The 26,241-nt window shown below is 40.9% G+C and overlaps 1 protein-coding gene across 1 annotated transcript in view; it reads left to right on the top strand.

The window, feature by feature from the left end:
- Positions 1-353: 353 nt before the first annotated feature.
- Positions 354-26,241, top strand: part of CEP41 (centrosomal protein 41) — a 50,799-nt gene continuing 24,911 nt past the window's right edge. The window contains exons 1-2 of the mRNA XM_003261337.4: positions 354-559; positions 17,047-17,110. Coding sequence (XP_003261385.1) covers positions 527-559; positions 17,047-17,110 — 97 coding nt within the window. The 5' untranslated portion in view covers positions 354-526. The remainder of the gene's footprint in view (positions 560-17,046; positions 17,111-26,241) is intronic.

The following is a 26,241-nucleotide window of genomic DNA, read 5'->3' as shown; positions in this document are numbered from 1 at the left end:
AAAATAATAAACCATATTCTTCCATTTCTGGTGAACAACCCTGGCCCATATAATATTCCCTATTGTGGAATCAGTAGCCCAGACGTTTGGTTGAAACGGCCATAAAACGGAGCTGGGGGATGGGGAGTCTTGTGTTGTATTTATGGTTCTACATTAGCTAAAACTCGTGTTTTATCCCCGCTCTCAAGCCACTGCCCCCGCCCGTGGCTTTACGCAGGCGCCAGCCTTCCCCTCCCCCCGCGCCCCTCTTCCCGCCCTAAGGCTAGAGCCGGCGAGCCCCGGCCGGGAACACAAAAGGCCTCGCTAACCGGCGTCCCGCGTTGCCCTTGGCAACCATTGAGCGGCGTCTTGCCCTCCTGCGACCCTGAGATGAGAGAGTAAACGGGGCCCCCATTGGCCGGCCGGGGAAGACGGGCCAATCGGAGAAGAGGGTATAGGGAGGCGGCTGAACAGGGTTGGGGTAGGAAGCTAGGGTTAGAGGCAACCCGTGAGGCTAGAACCTCGAACGTGGTCGGTTGGAGCAAATATGTCCCTCCGGAGGCACATTGGGAACCCTGAGGTGAGGGCCGGGTCCCGGCCAGAGAGCCGGAGGGGGCGGGCGCACCGGAAAAGGCTCCATGTGGGCGGGGAAGAGCAGCCAGCGACTTCCGCCACCCGGAAGGCGGGAAGGGGCCGGCGTGAGGAGGGGTCGGGGTGCAGGGGCGGGGCGGGGAGGGCCTGGGGGCCGCGGGGCAGCGTTCAGGAGCCCGTAGTGAGGAGCGATCTCTCCCCGCGTACGCACGCCAATACTTGTGGCTGCGAGGAGCGAAGTACACAAAGACACAGCCCTTGCCCTCAAATGGCTTACAGTCTCGGAGTGACAGTTACAAAACAGAAAAGACAAAGGAAGCGCTGCACACTAATGGCACGTGTTGAAAGCCAGCCAGCATCTCTGATTGTGGGGATACAGGAAGAGCAGGAGTAAACTGACCAAACCTTTGGAAAACGGGCAAAATAGGACATTAGGCTTACCCCTCTCTCCATAGGACCCTTCAGTTTCTTCATCTGTTTCACCACTAGTCCCCTGCTGCATTTGTGACAGTTTCAACAAACGTTATTGGACTTCCACGGTGCAGTAGGTGCTAGACGTACAAAGAAGACAAGGCCTCTGCCCTTTAATAAATTGCGTATAGTGGACCGGGCGCGGTGGCTCAGCCTGTAATCCCAGCACTTTGGGAGGCCGAGGCGGGCGGATCACGAGGTCAGAAGTTTGAGACCAGCCTGGCCAACGTGGCGAAACCCCGTCTCTACTAAAAATACAAAAATTAGCCCGGCGTGGTGGTGGGGCGCTTGTAATCCCAGCTACTTGGTAGGCTGAGGCAGGAGAATCGCTTGAACCCGGGAGGTGGAGGTTGCATTGAGCCAAGATCATGCCATTGCACTCCAGCCTGGGTGACAAGAGCAAGACTCTGTCTCAAAAAAATAAAAAATAAAAATAAACAATAAATAAATTGCGCCTAGTGAAGGAAACTGTGAACAGAATTTGAGTACAGTGTGGTCGGGGAGCAAGATGTTACGAGAAAATAGGTAGGACTCAACTGAGGGAGTGAGAGTAGGGTTGTGGAGATGGAAGGGGTGGCAAGGCCATTCATTAGCCGGGTGAAGCATCATCCCGGCTAGAACAGCCCAAGTGAAGGTAAGGAGTGTGTGAACTCAGAACAAGCCCCTGTAGGAGTCCAGGCTTTCTCTGCCTTGCTGAGGTTCTTAGCCTTTATCCCAAATAGGAGTTGTAACTGTTTCATCTCTTGGTGATTGCCTGGTACTAGGCTGAGAAAGTTGTAAGGCTGAGTCTGAGCCCTGCAAAGGAGCCATGGTCAATTAGTAATGTCTAAATGCTGCATGATCTCACTTATACGTGGCATCTTAAAAAGTCCAGCTGATAGAAGTAGAGAATAAAATGGTGGTTACCAGAGCCTGGAGGGTGGGGGGAAGGAGGGCAGAAATGGGAAGATGTTGATCCAAGGGCACAAAGTTACAGTTAAACAGGAGGAATAGTTTTTGAGATCTCTGGCACAGCACGGTGACTATAGTTAAAAATAATTACAGCAGACTCATAACCCCCAGTAGAAAATCTATGTATAACTTTTTACTCCCCTCCCCCCTGCAAAAAAAACTTAACTACTAATAGCCTACTATTGACTGGAAGGCTTACTGATAACAGAAACAGTTGATTAACATATTTTGTATCTTACGTGTATTATATACTGAATTCTTAAAGTAAGCTGGAGGAAAGATTATTAATAAAATCATAAGGAAGAGAAAATATATTTACTATTCATTAAGTGGCAGTGTATCATCATAAACATCTTCATCCTAATTGTCTTCATGCTAAGGGGCAAGGAAAAGGAGGGGTTGGTCTTGCTGCCTTAGGGGTGACAGAGGCAGAAGAAAATCTGGGTGTAAGTGGACCTGCACAGTTCAAGCCCATGTTGTCCAAAGTTCAACTATATTGTAGATTTCAAAATAGAGTAAATTGTATATTTTATGAGAGTAAATTTCAAATATCTCACCCCAAAAAAATGGTAAGTGGGTTGATGGATATGTTAATCTGATTTAATCATTCCACATTGTATGTGTATGTATATACCAAAACATCAAATTGTACCCCATAAATGTATAAAGTTATGATTTGTCTATCAAAATATTAATAAAAATGTTAATATTGTCTATCATGGGGGTGGGAGAGATAGGTGAGGAGAATGGCAGTTTGCCACATATGTATCTTGTCTGCTGGTCAGAATTTGAGAAGTTTTTTGAGTTATTAAAGGTGTGACATGGTCAGATTTACGATTTAGGCAGATGGCTGTAGCTACATGGTAGAAGATGGATTTGAGGAGGCTCCAGGACTGGAAATGAGATTGGTTAAGTGGTTACTATTTTTTATTTATTTATTTATTTTTGAGACAGAGTCTCACTCTGTCACCCAGGCTGGAGTGCAATGGCGAGATCTCAGCTCACTGCAACCTCCACCTCCTGGGCTCAAGCGATTATCCAGCCTCAGCTTCCCGAGTAGCTGAGACTATGGCGCACACCACCAAAGCCTGGCTAATTTTTGTGTAGTTTGTAAAGATGGGGTTTTACCATGTTGCCCAGTCTGGTCTCGAACTTTTGAGCTCAAAGCCACCCGCCTGCCTTGGCCTCCCAAAGTGCTGGTATTACAGGTATGAGCCACCGTGCCCTGCCAATAGTTACTATTTTGATAGAGATCTAAACTAAGGCCATTGAACTAGGGATGGAATCGAGGATAAATGTTTAGGGGGGCAAAATTATCAATACTTCCTGATTAGCTTTGAGAGACGTGTGATGGGTGACTTAAGTCTCAGCTTAGATTACTCATTGGTGCTGGCACCATGAATGAGATCAAGAATATGGGAGAAAGAAAAGGAGGAATAGTTTTAGGAGTGTGGGGAAAGAGGAGCAGTGATGTTCTGTGTGATTATGTTTGTGCCCGAGACAAAGATGCCCAGTTTACTCTCTTGTTTGAATAGAGCACAACTTCTAGTAGTTTCTTAAGAAAGAATTCATAAGAAATAGTTTTAAAAATGTATGTCTAAAATGTTAGGCATGTCTAAAAATGTTCTTATTCTACCTTAACATTTATTTGCCAGTGAGTTTGGCTGAGTATAGAATTATTGGTTGAAAATCATCAACATTTTTTTCTTTCTTTTTTTTTTTTAAGACAGTCTTGCTCTGTCACCCAGGCTGGAGTGCAGTGGTACAAACATGGCTCACTATATCCTTGAACTCCTGGGCTCAAATGATCCTCCCACTTCCTGAGTAGCTGGGACCACAGGTGTGTGTCATCGTGCCCAGCTCATTTTTTTGTATTTTTTTATAGAGATGGGGTCTCCCTATGTTGCCCAAGAGGGTCTTGAACTCCTGGGCTCAAGCAATCCTGCCTTGGGCTCCCGAAGTGCTAGGATTACAGGCGTGAGCCACCACACCTGGCCATCATCAGCATCTTGCAAAACATTGCTTAGTGGTCTAGTGTCATGTGTCGTTGTGAAGTCCAAAGCCATTCTGTTGCTTCATGACTGAATTTTCCTCTCAGGAAGCTTGTGGAACCTTTTTTTTTGTCCCCAGCGTGACTTTACAAAGATATTTCTATTTTCACTCATTTTGATAGGCACCAGAAATTTATGTCTTTTTAGTCTGAAAATTTTCTTAACTTTCTCCTATTTTCTCAATCCTCTTTTTCTTGAATTCATTATTCTGATGTTCTCTATTCATATAGATAACCTATATGACTGGTTCTCTGATTTTCCTAACTTTCATCTCCTGTTTCCCTCATCTTTGTCTTTCTGCTCCCTTTGGGAGATTTAATTTTTATCTTCCAATCCTTCATTTTAGTTTTTAATTTCTGCCATCATGTTTTTAATTTTTTTGTTTGTTTTGAGATAAACTCTCACTCTGTTGCCCAGGCTGGAGTGCAGTGGTGGGATTTCGGCTCACTACAATGTCCGCCTCCCAGGTTCAAGCGATTCTCCTGCCTCAGCTTCCCAAGTAGCTGGGATTACAGGCACCCGCCACCACGCCTAGCTGATTTTTTTGTATTTTTAGTAGAGACAGGGTTTTACCATGTTGGTCAGGCTGGTCTTGAACTCCTGACCTCAAGCCATCCACCTGCCTTGGCCTTCCAAAGTGATGGGATTACAGGTGTGAGCCACCGTGCCCAACCCATGTTTTTAATTTTTAAGAGCTCTGTTTTTTGCTCTGTTGTACTTTTAAAAAACGTTTTATTTCAAAATAAGTATAGATTCACAGGAAGTTGCAAAAAAAAATGGTACGAAGAGGTCCTATGTATCCTTCACCCATTTTCCCCCAATGATTATGTTTTACTTGAGTACAGTATAATATCAAACTAGAAAATTGAAATTTGTACAATGTATGTATAGTTCTAGGCCATTTTATCACATATAGATTTAATCAAGATTTGCACATATGTAGATTTGCAATCAAGGTAAAGAACTATTGCATCACTAGAAATATCTCCAAGCTACTCTTCTGGTCACACCTACTTTCTTCCCTCTCATCATCCTAACCCTGGGTAACCATCTCCACAATTTTGTCATTTTGACAATGTTATATAAATGGAATCATACAGTATGTGACCTTTTGAGATTGGCATATTTTTTTTTTCACTCAAGATAATGTCCTTGAGTCGCATACGAGTTGTTGCATGTAGCAGTAGTTCATTCTTTCTGGTACCTGATCAGTATTCTGTGGTATGAATGTACAGCAGTTTTTTTGTTTTGTTTTGTTTTTTGAGACGGAGTCTCACTCTATCACCCAGGCTGGAGTGCAGTGGCACCATCTCGGCTCACTGCAACCTCTGCCTCCTGGGTTCAAGCGATTCTCCTGCCTCGGCCTCCTGAGTAGCTGGAATTACAGCTTCCTACCACTGCGCCCGGCCAGTTTTTTGTATTTTTAGCAGAGACAACGTTTCACCATCTTGGCCAGGCTGGTCTTGAACTCCTGACCTCGTGATCCACCAGCCTCGGCCTCCCAAAGTGCTGGGATTACGAGCGTGAGCTACCGTGCCTGGCCTGTACAGCAGTTTTTTAACCATTCAACTAGTATAGGACATTTTGGTTGTCATCAGTTTTGGACTATTACAAATAAAGATAACATTTGGGTATAACTCTTTGTGTGGATGTTAATTTTCATTTATCTGGGATAAACGCCCAGGAGTACAATTGCTGGGTTGTATGGTAAACATATGTTTAGTTTTATTAGATACTGCCAAACTTTTCCAGAGAGGCTGTACCATTTTACATTCCTGCCAACAGTGTATGAGAGATTCAGTTTTTGCATACTCTTGGCAACATTCAATACTGTCAATATTTTTTATTTTAATGGTTATAATAGATGTGTAGTACCATCTCATTGTGGTTTTAAGTTGCATTTCCCTAATGGATACCAAGCACATCTTTTCATGTGCTTATCTGTCATCCATATATCCTCTTCAGTAAAATATCTTTGTGTCTTTTGCCTATTTTCTATTTTTCTTAACTGTTGAGTTTTTGTTTCCTTTTGTGTTGTTGGTGATGACTGTAAATATTATTGCAAAACAAGGAAATGTAGGATTACATTTCCTTTCTTACTGCTTTTTGTTTTTTCCTGGAGTTTCTGTTTGCCTTTATTTTTAATTCTATACTTTTAATGAATAATTCAGGACATTTTCTTGTATCACTACTTAGAATGTTTTCATAGTTATCTTTTCCAAAGCCTTCTCTATACATTTGAACATGTGTGTGATTGGGGGAAGGAGAGAAATGTAAGAGTTTTATTTTGTAGTTTTGTTTTACATAAATGTTATAACATTGTATATATAGTTCTTTGACTTGACTTTTTTCACTTAACAATATATCCTGGAGATCTTTCCATGTCAGAAAAATATACCTCAATGTAATGATTTCCTTTTAACTCTTACCTAAGTATTTGGTGTGGTTGTATCACAGTTTTGTTTGTTTATTTGTTTTTTTGTTTTGCTAGTTCTATAAGACCTCAGTTGTACAAATGGACTGATAGGATTTGATTATCCGTATACTACATTATAGCCAATTTTGGTTCTTATTGCTTTTATTCCCACTCTTCTCCTTTGACTATAGACATCTCCTCCCATATATTTAATGTATATCTTTCTAGTTCAGCAGCCATATTTTTCATATAAAACAGACATTATTTTGTGAGCTTAAAAATTTTACAAAAATAGTGTTATGCTATTTGTATATAATTTGCTTTTATCATACAAATTATGCTTCAGATCCATCTATGTTGATAAATATGTCCAGTTTATTACTTTACCTATTGTATAGTAATCTAGCATGTGACTAGACCACATTTTATCTATCAGTTTCCCCATGGTGGTCATTTAGGTTGTTTTTGACTATCTGCAGTTACAAACACTGATGCAATGAATAGTTTTACTGTTGAGTTTTGAGAGCTCTTTATATATTTGAGATAGTAGTCCTTTGTCAGATATGTGCTTTGCAAATATTTCCTCCCAGTCTGTAGCTTATCTTTTCATCTTCTTAACAGGGTCTTTTGTAGAGCAAAAAGCAATTTTTTTTAATGTATTTACTTTTTACATTTTTTTCTGTAAGAGCTTTTTTGAGATGTAATTCACATAGCATAAATCACCCATTTCAAGCGTGTAGTTCAGTGGCTTTACTGTATTCACAGAGTTGTGCAATCATCACTGCAATCAATTTTTTTTTTCTGAGACAAGAGTCTTGCTCTGTTGCCCAGGCTGGGGTGCGGTAGTGCAATCTCAGCTCACTGCAACCTTGGCCTCCCAGGTTCAAGTAATTCTCGTACCTTAGCCTCCTGAGTAGCTGGAGACACAGGTGCATGCCACCACGCCCAGCTAATTTTTGTATTTTTAGTAGAGACGGGGTTTTACTATGTTCACCAGGCTGGTCTTGAACTCCTGGCCACAAGTGATCCACCTGTCTCGGCCTCCCAAAGTGCTGGGATTACAGATGTGAGCCACTGTGCCTGGCCAGCGCAATCAATTTTAGAGCAGTGTGGACATGTATTTTCATTTCTTTAATGATAGTTTTCTTAAATGTTCTTTTTCCCTGCATGGTCTCTGTTTCTTCCAAATTGCTATTTTTGTTTTGTTGGAGATGTTTGTGTTAGTCAACTTAGACTGCCATAACAAAATACTGCAGACTAGGTGGCTTCAACAACAGAAATCTATTTCTCATAGTTCTGGAGGCTGGAAGTCCAAGATCAGGGTGCCAGCTGATTTAGTTTCTGGTGAGGACTCGCTTCCTGGCTTGCAGATGGCTTCCTTCTTACTGTGTCCTCACAGTGGCAGGAGGAGAGAGGGAGTCCTCTAGAGTCTCCTTTTATAAGAACTGTAATCCTACTGGATAAGGGTGTGAGCTCACTTAGTTGTAGTTACCTTCCAAAGGCCCTATCTCCAAATAGTCACACTGGGCTTCAACATACAAATTTTGAAGGGACACAATTCAGAATATAGCAGAGTTCTCAGACTTATTTTATTCCTCAGATGTAAATTTATGTTTTCAAGTAGGAGACTTTCTTATTTATTTATTACAAAGACCACATTACAAGCTTCAATCAAGTAGGAGATTTTTAAAAGAAGATTGAGATCTCTGTATATTTGAGAGACACTTGCTGATGGTAAGATTTATTATAGAATGATCTCGCTAGGCTATGATTTTGGGACACCCTCCTCCCAAATCTGTACCCTCCTCTCAGGCTGGCCATTTTCCCCAGAGAACCCCTCCAGTCTCCTGAGGGTAAAAGCCTAGTTGAATTCCTGGAGGCATTAGAGCTGGAGACTAAGTCTCAACATTGGTATTCATCATTCACTAATTACCTCTATTTTCAGTAATGATATCTCTGGCTTTCCCTGTGTGCAGACCTCCCACTCAAGAAACCTTTTCCAGGGAATAAATCTATAGATATCTGCCAGGATTAGGCAGAGGCAATCATCCAGTGAGTGGCACAGAGAGGAGAGGGATTTGGAGATCCAGCTGCTTCTCAAAGGCCTTTAACCAGCTCTTGTTTCAGCCATTCCTTCTACTCCCCACTTCTGGAGCCTTTTAAGAATTTGTTCTTTGCCTTCCCTGTTGCCCCATACATAGTCTTCAGCTACCTTGAGTCCATCAAGGCATTTTCACTTGTTCATTGACTTTGTAGATTTCAGAATTCTAGTGCTCTATCACTGTCACTTCTCCCACTCTATTTTTGGGGCTTTATGTCCTTAAAATAATATCTTTTTAATGAGGTTTTATTGAGGCTTTAAGGAGTGACATTAGATGCATTTGTTCAGTCGGCTGTCTCCACCCCATAGATCATAATCTGTACTTTATTTACTTTTATGGAGCATACTTACAAGACCATAAAATAGAGACCTTGTCTGCATTGTTCCATTGGCTGGCACACAATAGTTGTTTCATAAATATTTGTTGAACAAGTAAATGAATACACTTCTGAACTGCAGAAGAGAAGTCAAAGCTAAGGTTCAGTATCTGGAAATCAGAAACATATACATGGAATTAAGCCTAAGTGTTAGTCCACAGAGAAATTACAGATTGAGAAGTTGGAATCCTGAGAACACAATAATGAAATGGCTAACAGAGGAATGATCCATGTGTTAATGGAGAATCAGGGGAGAAAGATGTCACTGACACCAAGGGAATGGAAACTGAAGAAGATGAGGATCTATAACAGTGTCATATGGCATAGAAAGGTAAAGTAAGTTAAGGACTGTAAAGTGTCCATTATATTCAGCAGCTAAGGGATCGCTGATGTTGGTTAGTGCCATAGGAACCTCAGTAGAATGTGGGGACAGCAGCCATGTTGCAATGGATGGAAGAGTAAGGTACAAATACCCAGTGTAGATTTCTTTCTTTCAAGGAACTTAGCTAGAAGGGAATAAGGGTGGGGTCATGTTCCAATTACATGTTGGTTTATAATGAATCACCCCATGGTTAGTGGCTTTAAACAATAATAGTCATTTATTATTAGCTTTTGTGATTCTGAAAGTTGACTTGGCTCAGCTAGATGGTTTGGGATTTCCCATGTGGTTTTGCAGACAGACAGGAGCTAGGGCTAGTGTTATCTTGAAGGCTTCATTCACATGTTAGGCCACTAATACTGTCTGTTGTCTGCGACCTGAGCTGGGGCTGTTAGCCATATCACCTACAAATAGCCTTTTCTATGTGGCTTGGCCTTCCTCACAGCATAACTGCTGAGTTCTATGGGCTGCCATAACAAAATGCCACAGACTGTGAGGCCCCAAGCGTCCCAAGAGAACCAGGTAGATGGAAGCTGTACTGCCTTTTGTGATCTAGCCTCAAAAGTCATCTGACACTGCTTCCCTCATAGTCACAGGCCCATCCAGATTCAGGAGAGGAAACAGAAGCCCTTCCCTCAGTGGGAGGAGTGTAACGTCATAGTGTAAGTGCGATGGGAAATTTTCTTGTGGCTGTCTTGAAAATTACAATCCGCTACAGGTGGTAGCTGCTGAGACACGGGTCAAGGTTGATGTTTGAGATCAGGGTAATTAGACCAGGTTAAAGATCCCATTTTAAAAAGTTCTCCTCTAAAAGGCCTATTTTAAATGTGAGATTGCCTTACATGTGGCTATAGTAAAACTGGTACCCACTGTCTTCATTTTATGGACTTCCTCTCCCTAGAAGATAAGTAGAGACAGTCTGAACAAAATGTATAATGGTATTTTGAAAAATCTTTTAAATGTAAATATTATTACATATGTTGCAGTTGAAATACAAACAACTTTGTAAGTCCCATTTGAGAGAGATGGGAAGTCTTGAAAAGCTCATTCATTTTTTGATATTTTCCTTCAGAAAAATCCCATCTTTGACTTCTCATTCTTACCCCTTCTTCTCCAAAATCCATGTATTCACAAAGCCTAGTCTTACTTTGCCTATGTTAGTAATCTTCCCAAATACTGATTAGATTGTGTAGCTCACAGCTCAGTATTTTTGGCACTTTCCATTGCCTTCAGGACCTAGTCCAGACCACTCAGCCTATATTCAGGCTTCTCCACTTGGAGCCTACCTGTCCCTGTCCAGTCTTGTATCACAGGGTTCCATATACCAATGATTCTTAACTCTTTTGGGGTTACATCCCCTCTGAAAATTTGGCTAAAACCAAGGATCCCTTTCCCCAGAAAAATGTACATACACACAAAATTTTGCATAGTGTCATGAGACTCATGGACTTCCTAAAACCCATCAGTGGACCCCATATTAAGAACACTTGCTGGAGTGAAGATGTACAGTGGTTGTGGGGAATGAGATAATGTAGGTAAAATGCTTAGTGCCTGATGATATAGTAAGTACTCAATAAATGTTAGCAGCATTACCATGTTTCTTGTTGTTGTTAAATCATCTCCAGCAAATAGAACAATTTGTTCTTAAACTTGCTTTTAAAGTGGCTTTGCTATTAAAAATTTCTCCACTTGGAATACCTTTTCCATTCCTCTTTCCCATCTTTTTTATCCACAGAAGATCAACCCTTAAAACATAGCTCCAGTGTCCATTCTTCCATGAAGTCTTTCTTATCACCCCCAGTGGATGAGCAATCTCCTTTGACATTCCTCCCTAGGGCCCTCCATGTCCGTGCTGCCCATGTGGCACCAGCGTGCACACTACATGTTGCTCAGGTCTTCATTTGGCAGGTACTTTTTGCTGTCTCATTAGTAGAGGGTCTTGTAGTAGGTACAGAGATCTACAAGATAGAGCCCCTGTCCCAAGTGCAGGAGTAAGAAGTGTGAATGGTACAAAGAACTGTGAATATTCAGTCAAGGAAGAGATTTCCATTTGACTAAGGCCTTCAGAGGAATCTTCCCAGAAGATAAGTTTGCCCTGAGTCTTGGAAGTCACGTAGAAGTGAAATAGCTGGGGTGTGGTGGGTAGACAGGGAGAACATTTTCTTTTATGTAAACCCTCAAAGGGTCTTTGACATTTTGGGTTGTTTTCAAAGAGCCTGTAATGATACCACAAACATGAACTTTCTCAACTTCCTGCCTCTTCCAGATGAACTTCATTCTGACCACCTACCTATCTTATATCTTCATCTTAAATAGATCCAAAGTTGACCCTGCTGTCTGGGCTCTGGATCTCATCCTGTCCCACTCTCTCCATACCATTTTCAACCTCTCTTATCTTGCCCATTAGCCTGTATACATCCTCAAATCTCTCTCTTTTTTTTTTTTTTCAAAACAAAATAACAACAACAAAGATTATTCCTTAGCAACTCTCTTAAGGGAAAAAGAAAAGATCATCCAGCTACTGTCCTCTTTGCTCCTTTGCCTCTCATATACTTGACCTGCTGTTTTTTGCATCTGCCCCATCAGTTTCCCATAGCTGCTTCTACCAGGGCCGTCAACAATGTCCTGGTGTGCTAAATTCAAATTCACTCTTCTCTTGGTCTCTTACTTGAACAGCATTCTTGTTCACTTGTTCATACTTGACCTCTTGTTCTCTGACTTGACAGCATTGTTCACTGTTGGCCACTCCCTTCTTCCTGATTTAATTTTCATGACCCACTGTTGTATGGCCTCTTCTGAGTTTCATCCAAGGTGCCTCTCCTCCACCTGACCTTAAATGTTGGGGTTTTTCCGTCTGCACCCTCCCCAGGATGATTTTGTTCATTTCCATGGCTTCCTCTGCTGCCTGTATGCTGACAACTCCCAAATCTTGTTTTTTTCTAGCCCAGGTCTCTCTCCTGATTTCTAGACGCAAATAGCCAACTAGGTACTTCCATTTTGTTTTTCGGGTTTTTTTTTAGTGAGAGTGTCACTCTGTCACACAGGCTGGATTGCAACGGCAGGAACATGGCTCACTGCAGCCTTGACCTGGGCTCAAAGGATCTTCCCACCCCAGCCTCCGGAGCAGCTGGGACCACAGGCACGTGCCACCATGCTCAGCTCATTTTTTTTTTTTTTTTTTTTTTTTTGTGGAAACAAAGTCTCCCTGTGTTGCCCAGGCTGGTCTTGAACTCCTGGGCTCAATCGATCCTCCCACCTCAGCCTCCCAAATTAATGGGATTACAGGTGTGAGCCACTGTGCCCGGCCGATAGTTCCATTTTGGACAACCCACAGATATCTCATACTCAGCATGCTCCAACTGACCATATTATGTTTTTAATATGTGCTTCCTCCTTAACTCCCTTTTTTGGAGAATAGTATCACTGTCCTGTTACTACATGAGTCAATTTTAAATTATACTGATTTAACATTTTAAAGATTTCTTGAAACGGCCTCTTCCTCTTCATCTTTATTGCCACTTCCTTACTTCCTTAAGACTACAGATCCTCTTAGCATGATAGCCTTTCAACTGATTTTCATGCCTCCTTTCTTGACTCCTATTCTCCATATTGCTGCCAGGGCCACCTTTCTAAGACAGAAATATAATCTTGTCACTCCTCCTTCAAACTTCTTCAGTGACCCCTCATCATCTTCACCAACCTAGGCACTATTGGCGTTTAGGCTGGCTAATTCTTTGTGGTGGGGCTGTCCTGTAATTGTGGGGTATTTAGCAGCACCCCTGGCCTCTACCCACTAAGATGCCAGTAGCACCTCCTACCACCCAGTTGGGACAACCAAAAATGCCTCTAGACATTGACAAATGTCCTGGGAGTACAAGGAGCAAAATGGTACCTGTTCGAGATCCACTGATCTACAGGATGAAACCCAAGTTTTTTTAAACATGTATGCAAGGCTCTTTGTGATCTGCCCCTGCTGCCTCTCCAGCATCGTTTGTCCCCGTATTTCCCGCTATGCTCCAGGCCGGCCAGTTACTGTTAAATTGCTGAAAACTGTTGGTACTCCCTCTAGTCTCCACTCTTTTGCCATGCTTTTCCCTCGCCAGAAACCCCGTAGCTCCCACCCACTACTCCTTTAGCTTGACTAACCTCCTCAACCCTCAGAATTCAGCTCAAAAGTGACCCTTCAAGAAACAGTTCTTGACTCTTTTAACCTGGATTAGGTGCCAATCTGATGTGCTTTTGTCACACCCCCTCCTTCCCTTTCCTTGTTCCTCATGCAGCCTGGTGTCTGTTTATCCACTTCTCTGTCTTCCCAGCAGTCAGTGAAAGCTGGATGGCAAAGACTGTGTTTTTCACCTCTCTGTCCTCAGCACAGAGGCTTGCCCCTAGTAGGCACTCAGTAAATGTCCACCAAATGAATGGTTGGTGCTCAATACATCTTTGTGGAATGAACAGTCTTCCTTGAAAACAGCTTCTTTTTTCAGCTTCTTCACTTTCCACCATTCCATCCTGTTTATGTAATTGAAAGAAAGCCAGTTGGTCAGTAGGTCAAAAAGCAGTCACCCCACAAAGCAAGAATTTTAAATTAAAAAAAGTATGTCAGTCCCATAAAATCTATGGTGCTCGGCTTGCAGTGGAGCACAAATAGTTTTACATTGCGGTTGGTACTAGAAAGTCAGGAACAAGAAATTGGACTGCAATGGGAACACAGAAAAGAAACTATATTTTTTTTCTCCTGCAGCATATGGATTTCTCATTAGTCTATGTAAGGGAAAACCGGGGGCGGGAAGGGCTCAGCCACTGCAGCTGTCCACACTCTCTCCCCTCATCATTCTGCTGCCACCACACCTGGTCCCCAGAGACACCCTCACTTCTTAGCTATTTTGGCTTAGGTATGGACAAATCCCCTTGGTTCAGCAGAGACTAGCCTGGAATTTTTAAAAGAAGCTTTGCTAGGAAACTAGTGGGAAAAACAAAACAAAAGTAAAAACAGGAAATAGAGTATAGAAGCGATAAAAAAAATAGAGTGCAGAAAAAAAAAATCCCTTAGCCCAAGATAACTGCAATGTAGTATTAGTGTTACTTGACTCAATTTACCAGGCACATACTTTCTCTGTTTTTTTTTGTTTGTTTCGTTTTGCCATGATATTGTCTGTCTCTGGAGAATTTGTACTGAAGTCTTGCTTTTCAGTCTTTGTATGTTTTCCTTCTTTTACTCAAGAATCTGCTCTGTCTTCCTCTAGGGAAGGAATTGAAACTGGCGTTATAGTTACTTTCTCATATAGACAAATTACTGATCATTTGGAGAAACAAGCTTTGCAACCTTTTTCTAAGGATAAAATAGCTCAGTGGTTCCAAACACAATCTGAGGACCGATGCTAAGCGTTGATGATAAAGATGTGACTTGCCTGGGGTGAAGTGAAAATCACAGTGTCATGAATGGTTTTTAATGACACTGAAGGACTGACCCTTTCACTCTGGGATTTTTTTTTTCCTTTTAGATGTTAAAGTAGCAGATAGTTGGTGTGAGGCTTTCGCTTTGGTTTTGTTTTTTATGTCCTTGGCAATATTAAAAGGTGCCTCTAGTTTTAAAAAATTCTCCCCGGTCCTGAAATCCAAAATTTTGGCCAACAGATATTTTGTAAGACACTAAGTATCCCATATTGTTTGTATGCTTTGTGGGTCATTTGAACCATTATTTTATAGGTAAATGTTTATTTTGTAATATTCCTGACAGAGTATGCTGTAGTTCACTGTTTTCAAAGGCAAAGGATACAGTTTTTATAAGTCCGATGTGCTCTTCTAAGGAACCAGATAGTTGCTGTAATGCAATCTTCATTTTCGGTATTCACTTATTGACTGAATATCAATAAATGTACTTATCATGCACTAGGTCCTAGGCGAATACAAATATGAGTAAGTCATTGTCCCTGCCTTCAGGGAAATCCTAGACTAGGGAAGAAGATTGAGGTTTAAACAATGGAGCGGGCTGTGAGTACTCTGGGAGCCAGGGAGAAGAAAGTGCCTAGTTCCATACTGGACAGCTTTACAGAGGAAATACATTTTGCCCAAGGAGTAGTGAAGGAAAGGCATTCTAGGCAGACATCTGCAAAGACTGGCAACCTGAATGAGTGTGCTGCATTAAGGAGACATTCCCAACAACTTCAACATGGGAACATGAGGAAGGGTGGCAGAAGATAAAGCCGGAAAGACATTGTGGTAATTTCATGTTCCGCTGCTACCTGTTATTGAAGAAAGGACTTTCATACCTGCAGGCCAGAAAAAGGCCTGAGCAAGAAAGCGCTGTTTCATAATATCTTTGTTCATTAGCTTCTCCTCACTTAATGGCTTTCACAATCGCCACTCTAATGTGGGTTAATGTCTTATGCTTGGATTCAAAGAGTTAACTACCAGACAGCAGCACAAAGGAGACCTGACATATGCATTTTTGCTGACCCTAAACTTAAGCTGAGCCCCAGGTGAGCCTCAGCTGCCATGAGAGCAGATGCCATGGTTGACATCCCTGGAGGTACAGACTCTGGGGAGCAGCGGGAGCCTGCCCACCTGGGGCCTGGCCTGCCCACATCTGGTGCACTGTGCTTAGGGCTGGATCCCTGCAGGGGAGAGATGGATAAAATCTCAGGGGTGTCCAGAGGAAATGGCCTAGAAACCATCATAAAGAAAGTGAAATGAAAGAGGGTCAGGACAACTGCCTTTGGTCAACAGATTTCTTGAGGCAGAGACAGATGACTTACAGTGGGTTGCAACAGTGGACTGAATGAAAATTGGACAGACTGATTTGGGCTCAATGTAAGAAATATTTTTATTTATTTATTTATTTATTTTTTGAGACAGAGTCTCACTCTCTCACCCAGGCTGGAGTGCAGTGGCACGATCTCAGCTCACCGCAACCTCCGCCTCCTGGGTTCAAGTGATTCTTCTGCCTCAGCCTCCCAAGTAGCTGGGAGTATAGGTGCACATCACCATGCCCAGCTAATTTTTGTATTTTTATTTTTTTATTAGAGAAGGGCTTTCACCATGTTGGCCAGAATGGTCTCTTATCTCCTGACCTTGTGATCCACCTGGCCTCCCAAAGTGCTGGGATTACAGGTGTGAGCCACCACGCCCGGCCAAGAAGTAATTTTTTAGGAGCTTTTTTTTTCTTATCACATAGTGTGCTTAGATGAGTTTGATGAAATATGGAAGTGTTCTGACAGAAACAAGATCAATATATTCAGCTATGGAAATGCTGTTGAAAATAATCCTATATTGAAAAGACAATTGCACCTCTGGAGCTCATTCCATCTTTTTTTTTTTTTTTTTTTTTGAGTCAGAGTCTCTCTCTGTCGCCCAGGCTGGAGTGCAGTGGCATAATCTCACCTCGCTGGAGCCTCTGCCTCCTGGGTTCAAGCGATTCTCCTGGCTCGGCCTCCCGAGTAGCTGGGATTACAGGCGCCTGTCACCATGCCTGGCTGATTTTTGTGTTTTTAGTAGAGATGGGGTTTCACCATGTTGGCCAGGCTGACCTCGAACTCCTGACCTTAGGCGATCTTCCCACCTCGGCCTCCTAAAGTGCTAGGATTACAGGCGTGAGCCACCATGCCCGGCCCCATCTTTAATTTCTAAGAAATTTTAGCATTTTTTTTCCATTTTTAAAGTATCTGACTCCTGACTTTACCACCCTTATCCTTACATTAACCCAATTAATTGTGAATTTCCTTATTTTGTAGTATTTGATGAAAAGGATACCACAGAACCCAAGATACCAGCATGTCAAATCAAGACTGGATACTGGTGAGTAAAGATTAGAAAATTAGAATTAAAAAAAAATCCAATAGCTAATTATTGACAGAAAGCAACCCCATATATCTGGTATAAATCACAGCTAAAAGTTTCTCACTGTTTTGCCTGATGTCTTTCTGGGCTCAGGATTTATCCTTGAAAGATGTTTTTCAGATTATCAGTAAAAATTTATATTTATATAATTTAGCTTATTATTCCTTACCACATAAGAAATAATATAAACTGAGAAAATGAAATTCCAGAAAGAAAAACCATTGTTCAGTAAGTTTCAGGGCTGAAGCTAAATAAGTATCAGGAGGTCAGCCTCTATTTTGGAATATCTTAAGTATATTCCTTTAAACTGGCAGTAATGGATTAGACACATGCATATTTGTTCAATGCAGTGTTTGCAAAGTGCTGACCATATAGCAAGTTATGGACCATGAGAGATGTAAAGCTGAGTATGAATTGTGTTTTTTTTAGTTAAAGAGTTTAGATTAAAGCGGAGGCAGACAGACTTGAATGAGTAACCGAAATACCAGTCAGAGTTTAATTAGTGCTGCAGTGCAGGTAAAATGAACTGCTTATTTCCATGCTGTTCCCATTTTTCAGTGTTGTGATAAAGACTGCTGCCCAGACCCTAGTGGATTTTCAGTCTTGTGAGGTTTTGGTTGTTTGTTTTTGTTTTTTTTTGAACCTTTTAAAGCCTGCTGTGGAAAATTCACGTGATTAAAATGGTTTCACTAGTGGATTGGGGTACTGTATGCCTTTAGCAATACCAAATTTCTCACCAGTAACCTCAAGACAATTGAGAAAAGTAAATGACGATGTTGACTTTGTTTAAATCATTTTGTTTATTTTGTTTCTCTTTCTCCAGTCTCTTTCAAAAAATAATTATCTTCCATTATGCATGTTTCTTCATATAAAATAGACTTAAATTCAGTGTTTTAAATTCACCTCATTTGCAGATACTATTTCTTGGTACCCTTCATTCAGACATTTCCATGCTGTACAGATATTTATCCTTGCAAATATCCTGCTTGATGGGCAGGTGAAAATATTATCTCTGTCTTAGAAGAGGAAATTGTGGCACGGGGATTTTGTGATTTATTCCGAGTTCAATAAAGGAGAGAGAACTAGGATTATATACAGGATGAGGAAGTCAATATTGGAGATCTGGTGCCAAGTCTGGTGTACTGTTTCTTAGGCCGTACTGTTCCTGTATTTCCCCCAAGCCTTGTTTCTTCTGCCACAAAAACCCTCAGCTCTTTCATCTCTACCCATCTAACCCCTAATTGCAACTGTGATTCACCCTTCTGAAGTAAGTGATTCTGTGAGGTAAGCACCTAGATTTAAAATGCTGTATTTTTTCTAAGGAGTCTAGGTATTATTTCATAGACTACTATAAAGGAAGGAATTTATTTTGGAATCTGTATACTTTCTTATAATTAAAACTTTAAGAGCTGAGGTTTATTTCAGATATATGGATTTGTCTATGCCTTCGTAGTTTTTTTTTTTTTTTTCCTCCTGGAAATTAAACTGGGATTTGTGAAGGACAGCTCCCTTCTTCCTCTTTAATTTCTCAATTCATGACCAAAATTTGACTCAATAATGGTGCCTAAGATTAATTTCATTTTTTTGATATTGAGATAAAAGTATATCTGCTTTTTATAATACACATTAAATACATATGTCCTTTTATATCCTGAGATTTTTAAACTGGCTTTTTTGTTAAACTTTTAATTTTAACATAATTATAGATACATATATATTTTGTAGACAGTAATGCAGAGAGATTCCAGGTATGCTTTACCCAGTTTCCCATAGAGGTAACATTTTGCAAAACTATAATGCACTATCACAACTGTGATATTGACATTTGATACATACAGTCAAGATACAGAACATTTCCATCACCACACGGATTCCTTATGTTGCCCTTTTATAGCCACATCCACTTTCTGCTCCCACCCCTTTCTTAGCCCCTGCAATCACCAGTCTGTTCTACATTGCTGTAATTTTGTTATTTCACAAATGCTGTATAAATGGAATCATACAGTATGCAACCTTTTGGATTGGCTTTTTCACTTAGCATAATTTTCTGGATATCCATCCAGGTTGTTGCATGTATCAGTAATTTGTTTCTTTTTATTAATGGCTGGTATTCCATGATATGAATGTACCAAGTTTAACCATTCAACCCCAAGGTTGTTTCCACTTTTTGGCTATTAAAGTAAAAGTGCTGTAAACACTCATGCATATATTTCTGTTTGAACCTAAATCTTCATTTCTCTGGGATAAGTGCTCAGGAGTACAACTGCTGGTCACAATGTAGTTGCCCATGTAGTTTTTTAAGAAGATGCCAAGCTGTTTTTTAAAGTGACTATACTATTTTACATTCCCACCAGCAATGGATGAATGATTCATTTTCTCCACATCCTTGTCAGCATTTGGTGTTGTGGCCAGCTTTTATTTTGGCCATTCTGATAGCTGTGTGGTGGCATATATCATTGCAGTTTTGTTTTGGTTTGTTTTGTTTTTTGAGACAGAGTCTTACCCCGTCACCCAGGCTGGAGTGCAGTAGCATGATCTTGGCTCGCTGCAACCTCTGCCTCCCGGGTTCAAGCGATTCTCCTGCCTTAGCCTTGCAAGTAGCTGGAATTACAGGTGTGCACCACCATGCGTGGCTAATTTTTGTATTTTTAGTAGAGATGGGGTTTTGTCATGTTGGCTAGGCTTGTCTCAAACTCCTGCCTCAAGTGATCCACCCACCTTAGCTGGGATTACGGGCGTGAGCCACCGCGCCCAGCCCATTGCAGTTTTAATTTGCATTTTCCTGTGGTAATGGTGAACATCTTTTCGTGTGCTTGTTTGTTTTCTGTATACCTTCTTTGGTGAAATACCTGTTCATATCGTTTGCCTATGTTCTAATTGGTTTGTTTGCTTTTTTTACTGTTGAATTTTGAGAGCCCCTTGTACATTCTAGCTACTGGTCCTTTGTCAGATATATATGGTTTGCAAATATTTTTTCCTACTTCATAACTTGTCTTTTCATCCTCCTAACAGGGTCTTTGGAAGAACAAAAGTTTTTAATTTTGATGAAGTCCATTTTATCAGCTTTTCCTTTTATGGATCATGATTTGTTGTCTAGTCTAAAAAGTCTTTGCCTAGCCTTGATCCCAATGATTTTTTTTCTACCATGATTTTTTTTCTAAAAGTTTTATATATATATAAGTTCATGATAAACTTTGAGGTAATTTTTATATAAGAGATGTGACTCACATCAAGACTAAGTTTTTGCTTACGGATATTCAATTGGTCTGGTGCCATTTGTTAAAAAGGTTACCTTTTCTCCATTTAATTTCGTGTTCACCTTTGTCAAAAGTCAGTTGGGCATATGTGTATGGGTCTATTTCTGGGTTCTCTATTCTGATCCCATGATCCATGTGTCTGCCTTCTGCCAATACCATAATATTGATTGCTATAGCTGTATAGTAAATTGGATACTTAAAATTGGTTAGACTGACTATGCCCACTTTCTTTTTTTTTTTCTTTTTTTTTGAGACAGGGTCTTACTCTGTAGTACAGGCTGGAGTGCAGTGGTGTGATCTCAGCCCACTGCAACCTCCACTTTCCGGGCTCAAGCAATTCTCCCACCTCAGCCTCCCAAGTAGCTGGGACCACAGGCGGGTGCCACCATGCCCGGCTAATATTTTTGTATTTTTTGGTAGAGACGAGGTTCTACCATGTTGGCCAGGCTGGTCATGAATGCCTCACCTCAAGTGATCCACCCACCTTGGCCTCCCAAGGTGCTGAAATTACATACAGCATGAGCTACAGTGCCCAGCCTTTCTTTTTCTTTATAGTTATTTTAGCCATTTTAATTCCCTTGCCTTTCTATATAAATTTTAGAATAATCATATTTACATTTACTTTTTAAACACTGTGATTTTGATAGGAGTTGCATTAAGCCTGTTTGTCAACATGGGGAGAATTGACATATTTACTACATTGAGTAACCACTAATCTACTTTCTGTGTCTATGGATTTGGCTATTCTGAACATTTCATGTAGATGCAGTCCTACAGTATGTAGCCTTTTATGTCTGGCTTCTTTCACTTAGTGAAATGTTTTTCAAGATTCATCTATGTTGTAGCATGTGTCGGTTCTTCATTCCTTTTTATTGCCAAATAATCTTCTGTTGTATAGCTATTCCACATTTTGTTTACCCACTCATCAGTTGATGGACATTTGGGTTGTTTACACTTACTGGACATAGTGCTGCTAAGAACATCAGTGTACAAATTTTTGTGTGAACATGTGTTTTTAATTCTCTTGGGCATATACCTAGGACTTGAATTGCTTTTCATATGGTAACTCTGTGTCTAATTTTTTGAGGAACTGCCAAACTGTTTTCCACAGCAGCCACACCACTTCACATTCCCAGCAGCAATGTAGGAGGGCTCTATTTTCTCCACATCATCACCAATGCTTGTTATTGTTCATCGTTTTGATTACCATCTTTGTGGGCATGAAGTGGTATATTATTATGGCTTTGATTTGCATGTTCCTAATGACTGATAATGTTTGAGCACCTTTTTATGAGCTTTTTGGCATTTGTATATCTCCTATGGAGAAATGTCTATTCAAATCATTTGCCCATATTTATGTTGGGTTATATTTCTTCTTATTTGTTGAGTTATAAGAGTTCTTTTGGCCGGGGGCAGTGGCTCACACCTGTAATCCCAGCACTTTGGGAGGCCGAGGCGGGTGGATTGCCTTAGCTCAGGAGTTCAAGACTAGCCTGGGCAACACGGTGAAACCCCGTCTCTACTAAAATACAAAAAAATCAGCCAGGCGTGGCAGCGTGCACCTGTAGTCCCAGCTATTCGGGAAGCCGAGGCAGGAGAATTGCTTGAACCCAGGAGGCGGGGATTGCAGTGAGCCAAGATTGTGCCACTGCACTCCAGCCTGGGCGACAGAGGGAGACTCCGTCTCCAAAAAATAAAAATAAAAAAAGAGTTGTTTTATATATTCTATAAATACTAGATACTAGAGTCTTGTCAGAAATATGATTTGCAAATATTTTCTCCCATTCTGTGGGTTGTCGAGGGTTTTCTTTTTCTTAGCTGGAGGAGTAGCTAAGTACATCTACCCTATCTTTCTGGAAGCAGAAGTCTCCCAAACTAGTCTTGTAAAGCTTTTGGAAGGGCCAAAGTGTGTTTCATTGCTTAAAACTCACAGTATTTTAAAGACTGTGTGGGAGAGAAATCCTATTCTAGTGTTCAATTTTTTTGCTGTTGTTTCAAATTTAGAAATTATTCTAAAGTCAATTTAGGGAGAGATTTTTATTTTAATGCTTATATTTCTGTGCATTTTTGTGACTTACCTCCCTGTGTATTCAGAAAAAGTTTTCTACCTGGTGGGCAGCAGCCTATGTGTTATGTGCCAAGGTACAGATCCCTGCAGGCCTTTAGCCAACAGGGCCTGGATCAACCCAAACCCAGCATTGTATCCACATTTTATCATTGTATGTGTATCATGAGGTGAAAAGTGTGAGGAGTTACGGAAACAGAAAAGGGATCTTATAGCCCAGGTAAGAGTACAGAGTTTCTGCCTGTGGTTTGTTTTTAAGCTCTGCAGTCAGAACATTGGAAATAGGCACAGGAATGAGTGAGCATTTCTCATTTTTAGGCTAAATAGATGGGTCTTTCATCTTTTCTTACCAAACAGCAAGCAATTCAGAGTAATCACAAGAAATCAAGAATTTCATGATATCTCCTGTCTTCACCCAAATCACGTTCTACTGAGTTCTTCAAAGCCTGCTATCTTCCTCCTGGGTAAAGATTATTTTTTGTTTTTATACCTCTGGCTCTGCTTCTCATATGGACTCAAACACTGATGTGCAGCCATGGCTAGAAATCTCAGAATTATTTTGAACTTCAAATATTTCTTTTGTTCCATAGGTGCCTGTGTGTATCTTACCAGCTCCCCAGCACTGCCAGACTGTGCCATGAATGGATTATGCTTCTGATGAAATCCCTGGCTGCGTTTTGTTCAGTCACCACTGCAGGGTTCTTGTATATTCTCAAGCACCCTCTCTGGGTGTCTGTTTTGCAGCACTGCAGGCTGATTAAGGGACACTGTCCAAACCACAGGGCTCTCCGTTTATTAGTCCCCACAGTCTTCCATTGGCTGCATTGTCCTCTCATTTCTATCTGTATTCAATCTAATTTCCAATTTCTTTAGCTTTCTGAAATTCTGCAGGCTTTCTCCACTCAGTCTTTTCTAGCCTTATTTTTGTCTTTTTAAAAATTCACCTTCCTTTTATTATCTCTAGACAAACTATTCATTCCCTCTTTTCTTCTTTAGGCTTTACTTTTCCTGAATATTTGCTAATAGCCTTGACTGTAAGCATCAAACTCATTATAGACTAGGTACTCTTCATTTTTATTTGTTGTTTAATTCTGTTTCTTCCATCAAAGGAAGAAATATATGTGAAAGGCTTTTATAAACCAGAAAGCACTATACACACATATCACTTATTGAGGTTAACAAAGGACCACTGTGCCTCTTTTCATGCTTTCTGCTCTTCCGAGCCAAGAGAACTTCTCCATAGAGGAGGGAAATATTGAAGAAAAATAAAGCCATGGAGTTGTCTCTTAGCAACTGAGTTCGTGCCTTATAAATCTCATCTACTTTAGATTACTGCTGCACAAAACCACTTGCTTTTCTTATTGGCTCAGTATAAATAATGTTATTAAATTATAGGAAAACAATGGAAAAAATCTAATGAATGACTCATTCACTGAATCAGTTGCACTCTGTCTTTACACAGCACTGTTGCTATAGTCGGGTTGTTTCTTCCTGTTGATTCTAATTGTAAAGTTTTGTTATATATCTTTTATCACAACTTTAGTTGTAAGTAAACAAAGTAGAAGCTAAATTCTACCTTGTACATTTCTAGGTTGCTTAAGTCGTGAAGCAATATGAGTCATATATGTAGCACATAACATATACTGTATATAAGTCAAGTTGTACATAGTTTAAAGAAAATCAGGTGTGCAGAAACTCAGACCAAATTGGGAAGTATTTGCATTATAAAATAACTCATTATAAGGATTTTTCAGATAGTAGATCTCCATAATAAATTTCATTCAGCAAATGTATATTTTTCCTATTTATTTATTTATTTATTGATTGATTGAGACAAAGTCTCGCTCTGTTGCCCAAGCTGGAGTGCAGTGGCGTAATCTTGGCTCACTGCAACCTCTGCCTCCCACGTTCAAGCAATCCTTCTGCCTCAGCCTCCTGAGTAGCTGGGAATGCAGGTGCTCACCACCATGCTGGGCTAATTTTTATATTTTTAGTAGAGATGGGGGTTTTACTATGTTGGTCAGGCTGGTCTCAAACTCCTGACCTCGTGATCCTCCCGCCTCGGCCTCCCAAAGTGCTGGGATTACAGGCGTGAGCCACCGCGCCCGGCCTATTTATTTATTATAGAGATGGGCTCTCACTGTGTTGACCAGGGTAGTCTTGAACTCCTGGCCTTGAGCAATCCTTCCACCTCAGCCTCCCAAAGTGCTGGGATTACAGGTGTGAGCTACCACACCTGGCCATTTTTTTTTTTTTGAGATAGAGTCTCACTCTGTCATCCACATTGTAGTGCAGTGGCACATTCTTGCTCACTGCAACCTCCCCTTCCTGGGCTCGGGATCCTCCTACCTCAGCCTCTCAAGTAGCTGGGACTGCAGGGATGTGCCACCATGCCTGGCTAGTTTGTGTGTATGTGTGTGTTTTGTAGAGACGAGGTCTCACTATATTGCCCAGGCTGGTCTGGAACTCCTGGGCTCAAGCAATTCTGCCTCCTCAGCCTCCCAACGTGCTGGGATTACAGGCATGATGCAGTGCACCTGACCATCATTCAGCAAATATTTTTGAGTGTCTCCTATGCTAGACAATGGAAGGGATAAAGATTGTGCATGCATGCGTGTGTGTGTGTGTGCATGCATGTGTGTGTGTGTGTGTGTGTGTGTACATGCCCATAAATAGTCTTTGGCTTTCTGTCTAGTAAGGTAGGTAAGACAATACAGTGATAAATGCCTTGTGAGTTGTAAGCCGAGTGCTATAGAGGCTCAGAGGAGGGAAAGGTGACTTCCTGCTGGGTGAGCTATTACGAGTATGTGGCAAGGTGATACGTTAGAGAATGGAAGACTAAGAGTTTGTCAAGTTAAGTAATTAAAGCAATATTAACAGGTAGTGAGTTGGTGTCCAGTGCTAGAGCAAGGAGTTTCAGCTTTAGTTAGGAAGCAATGGGGAGCCACTGACTTTTTTTTTTCTTTTTGATCAAAAAGTCTTATCTAGGAAAATGTAGCTGGCAGTAATGTGTAATTTCAATTTAAAAAAAAAAATGGTTCTTGGATAGTCTTTTAGGCTTCTTTTGTATGAAACAAAGCCGTGTTTATAAATAAGTGAATTATGAAATGGATTCATTTCCAATCTTTTTAAAAGGTAGTCAGAACTATTTTCAGATGCAATTAGATACAGTAAGATAGGCTGCACAGTTAAGATATAACCAGTTTACAAAGTGGGATAAAAATGCTACTTTTCATACTTTCTCAAACCATTTTTAGGGGTATTTTTGTGTCAGCCATCCTGCTATCTCATTTGTCCAATTAAAGCAAGGAAGAAATCCTCCATTCTCCTTTTTTTCCCCATTCTTGGATAGAATGAATGTCTATAGTGAAAAGAACTCATCAGTAGTCCTCTCAGATTTGTTCTGAATGTCACCAAATATTTGTATAATTGCAAAAAACTTTTGTTTCTCAGCCTTCTCCTTTAGGGGGAAAACAAATAGTGGGCATGATGGCCTACCTCCCTGCATTGTGTTGAGGGTCAGCTGATACAAGATAAAGTGTTAAGTGTAATTACCCTGAAATGTTTGTAATTAATGGAGAAATGAAGTGTAGACGCTTTGTTAGTAGAAACCACTGTGGTTTGGAAATGCAGTGTTTCAATAATAAAGACTGGAGAAATAAGGTTGGCTAGTGTTTTCCATTGTTCAGGGAATTTACAACACAAGATGATCCCCACCTCTCACTATTAAGGAAGGAGCATTTCCTACAAATCTACCTCATGATTCA

Source organism: Nomascus leucogenys, chromosome 13, assembly GCF_006542625.1.
Source record: "Nomascus leucogenys isolate Asia chromosome 13, Asia_NLE_v1, whole genome shotgun sequence".
NCBI classification, from domain to species: Eukaryota; Metazoa; Chordata; class Mammalia; order Primates; family Hylobatidae; genus Nomascus; species Nomascus leucogenys.
The sequence above is the reverse complement of the archived record's forward strand: the minus strand, read 5'-3'. Positions and strand labels throughout refer to the sequence as shown.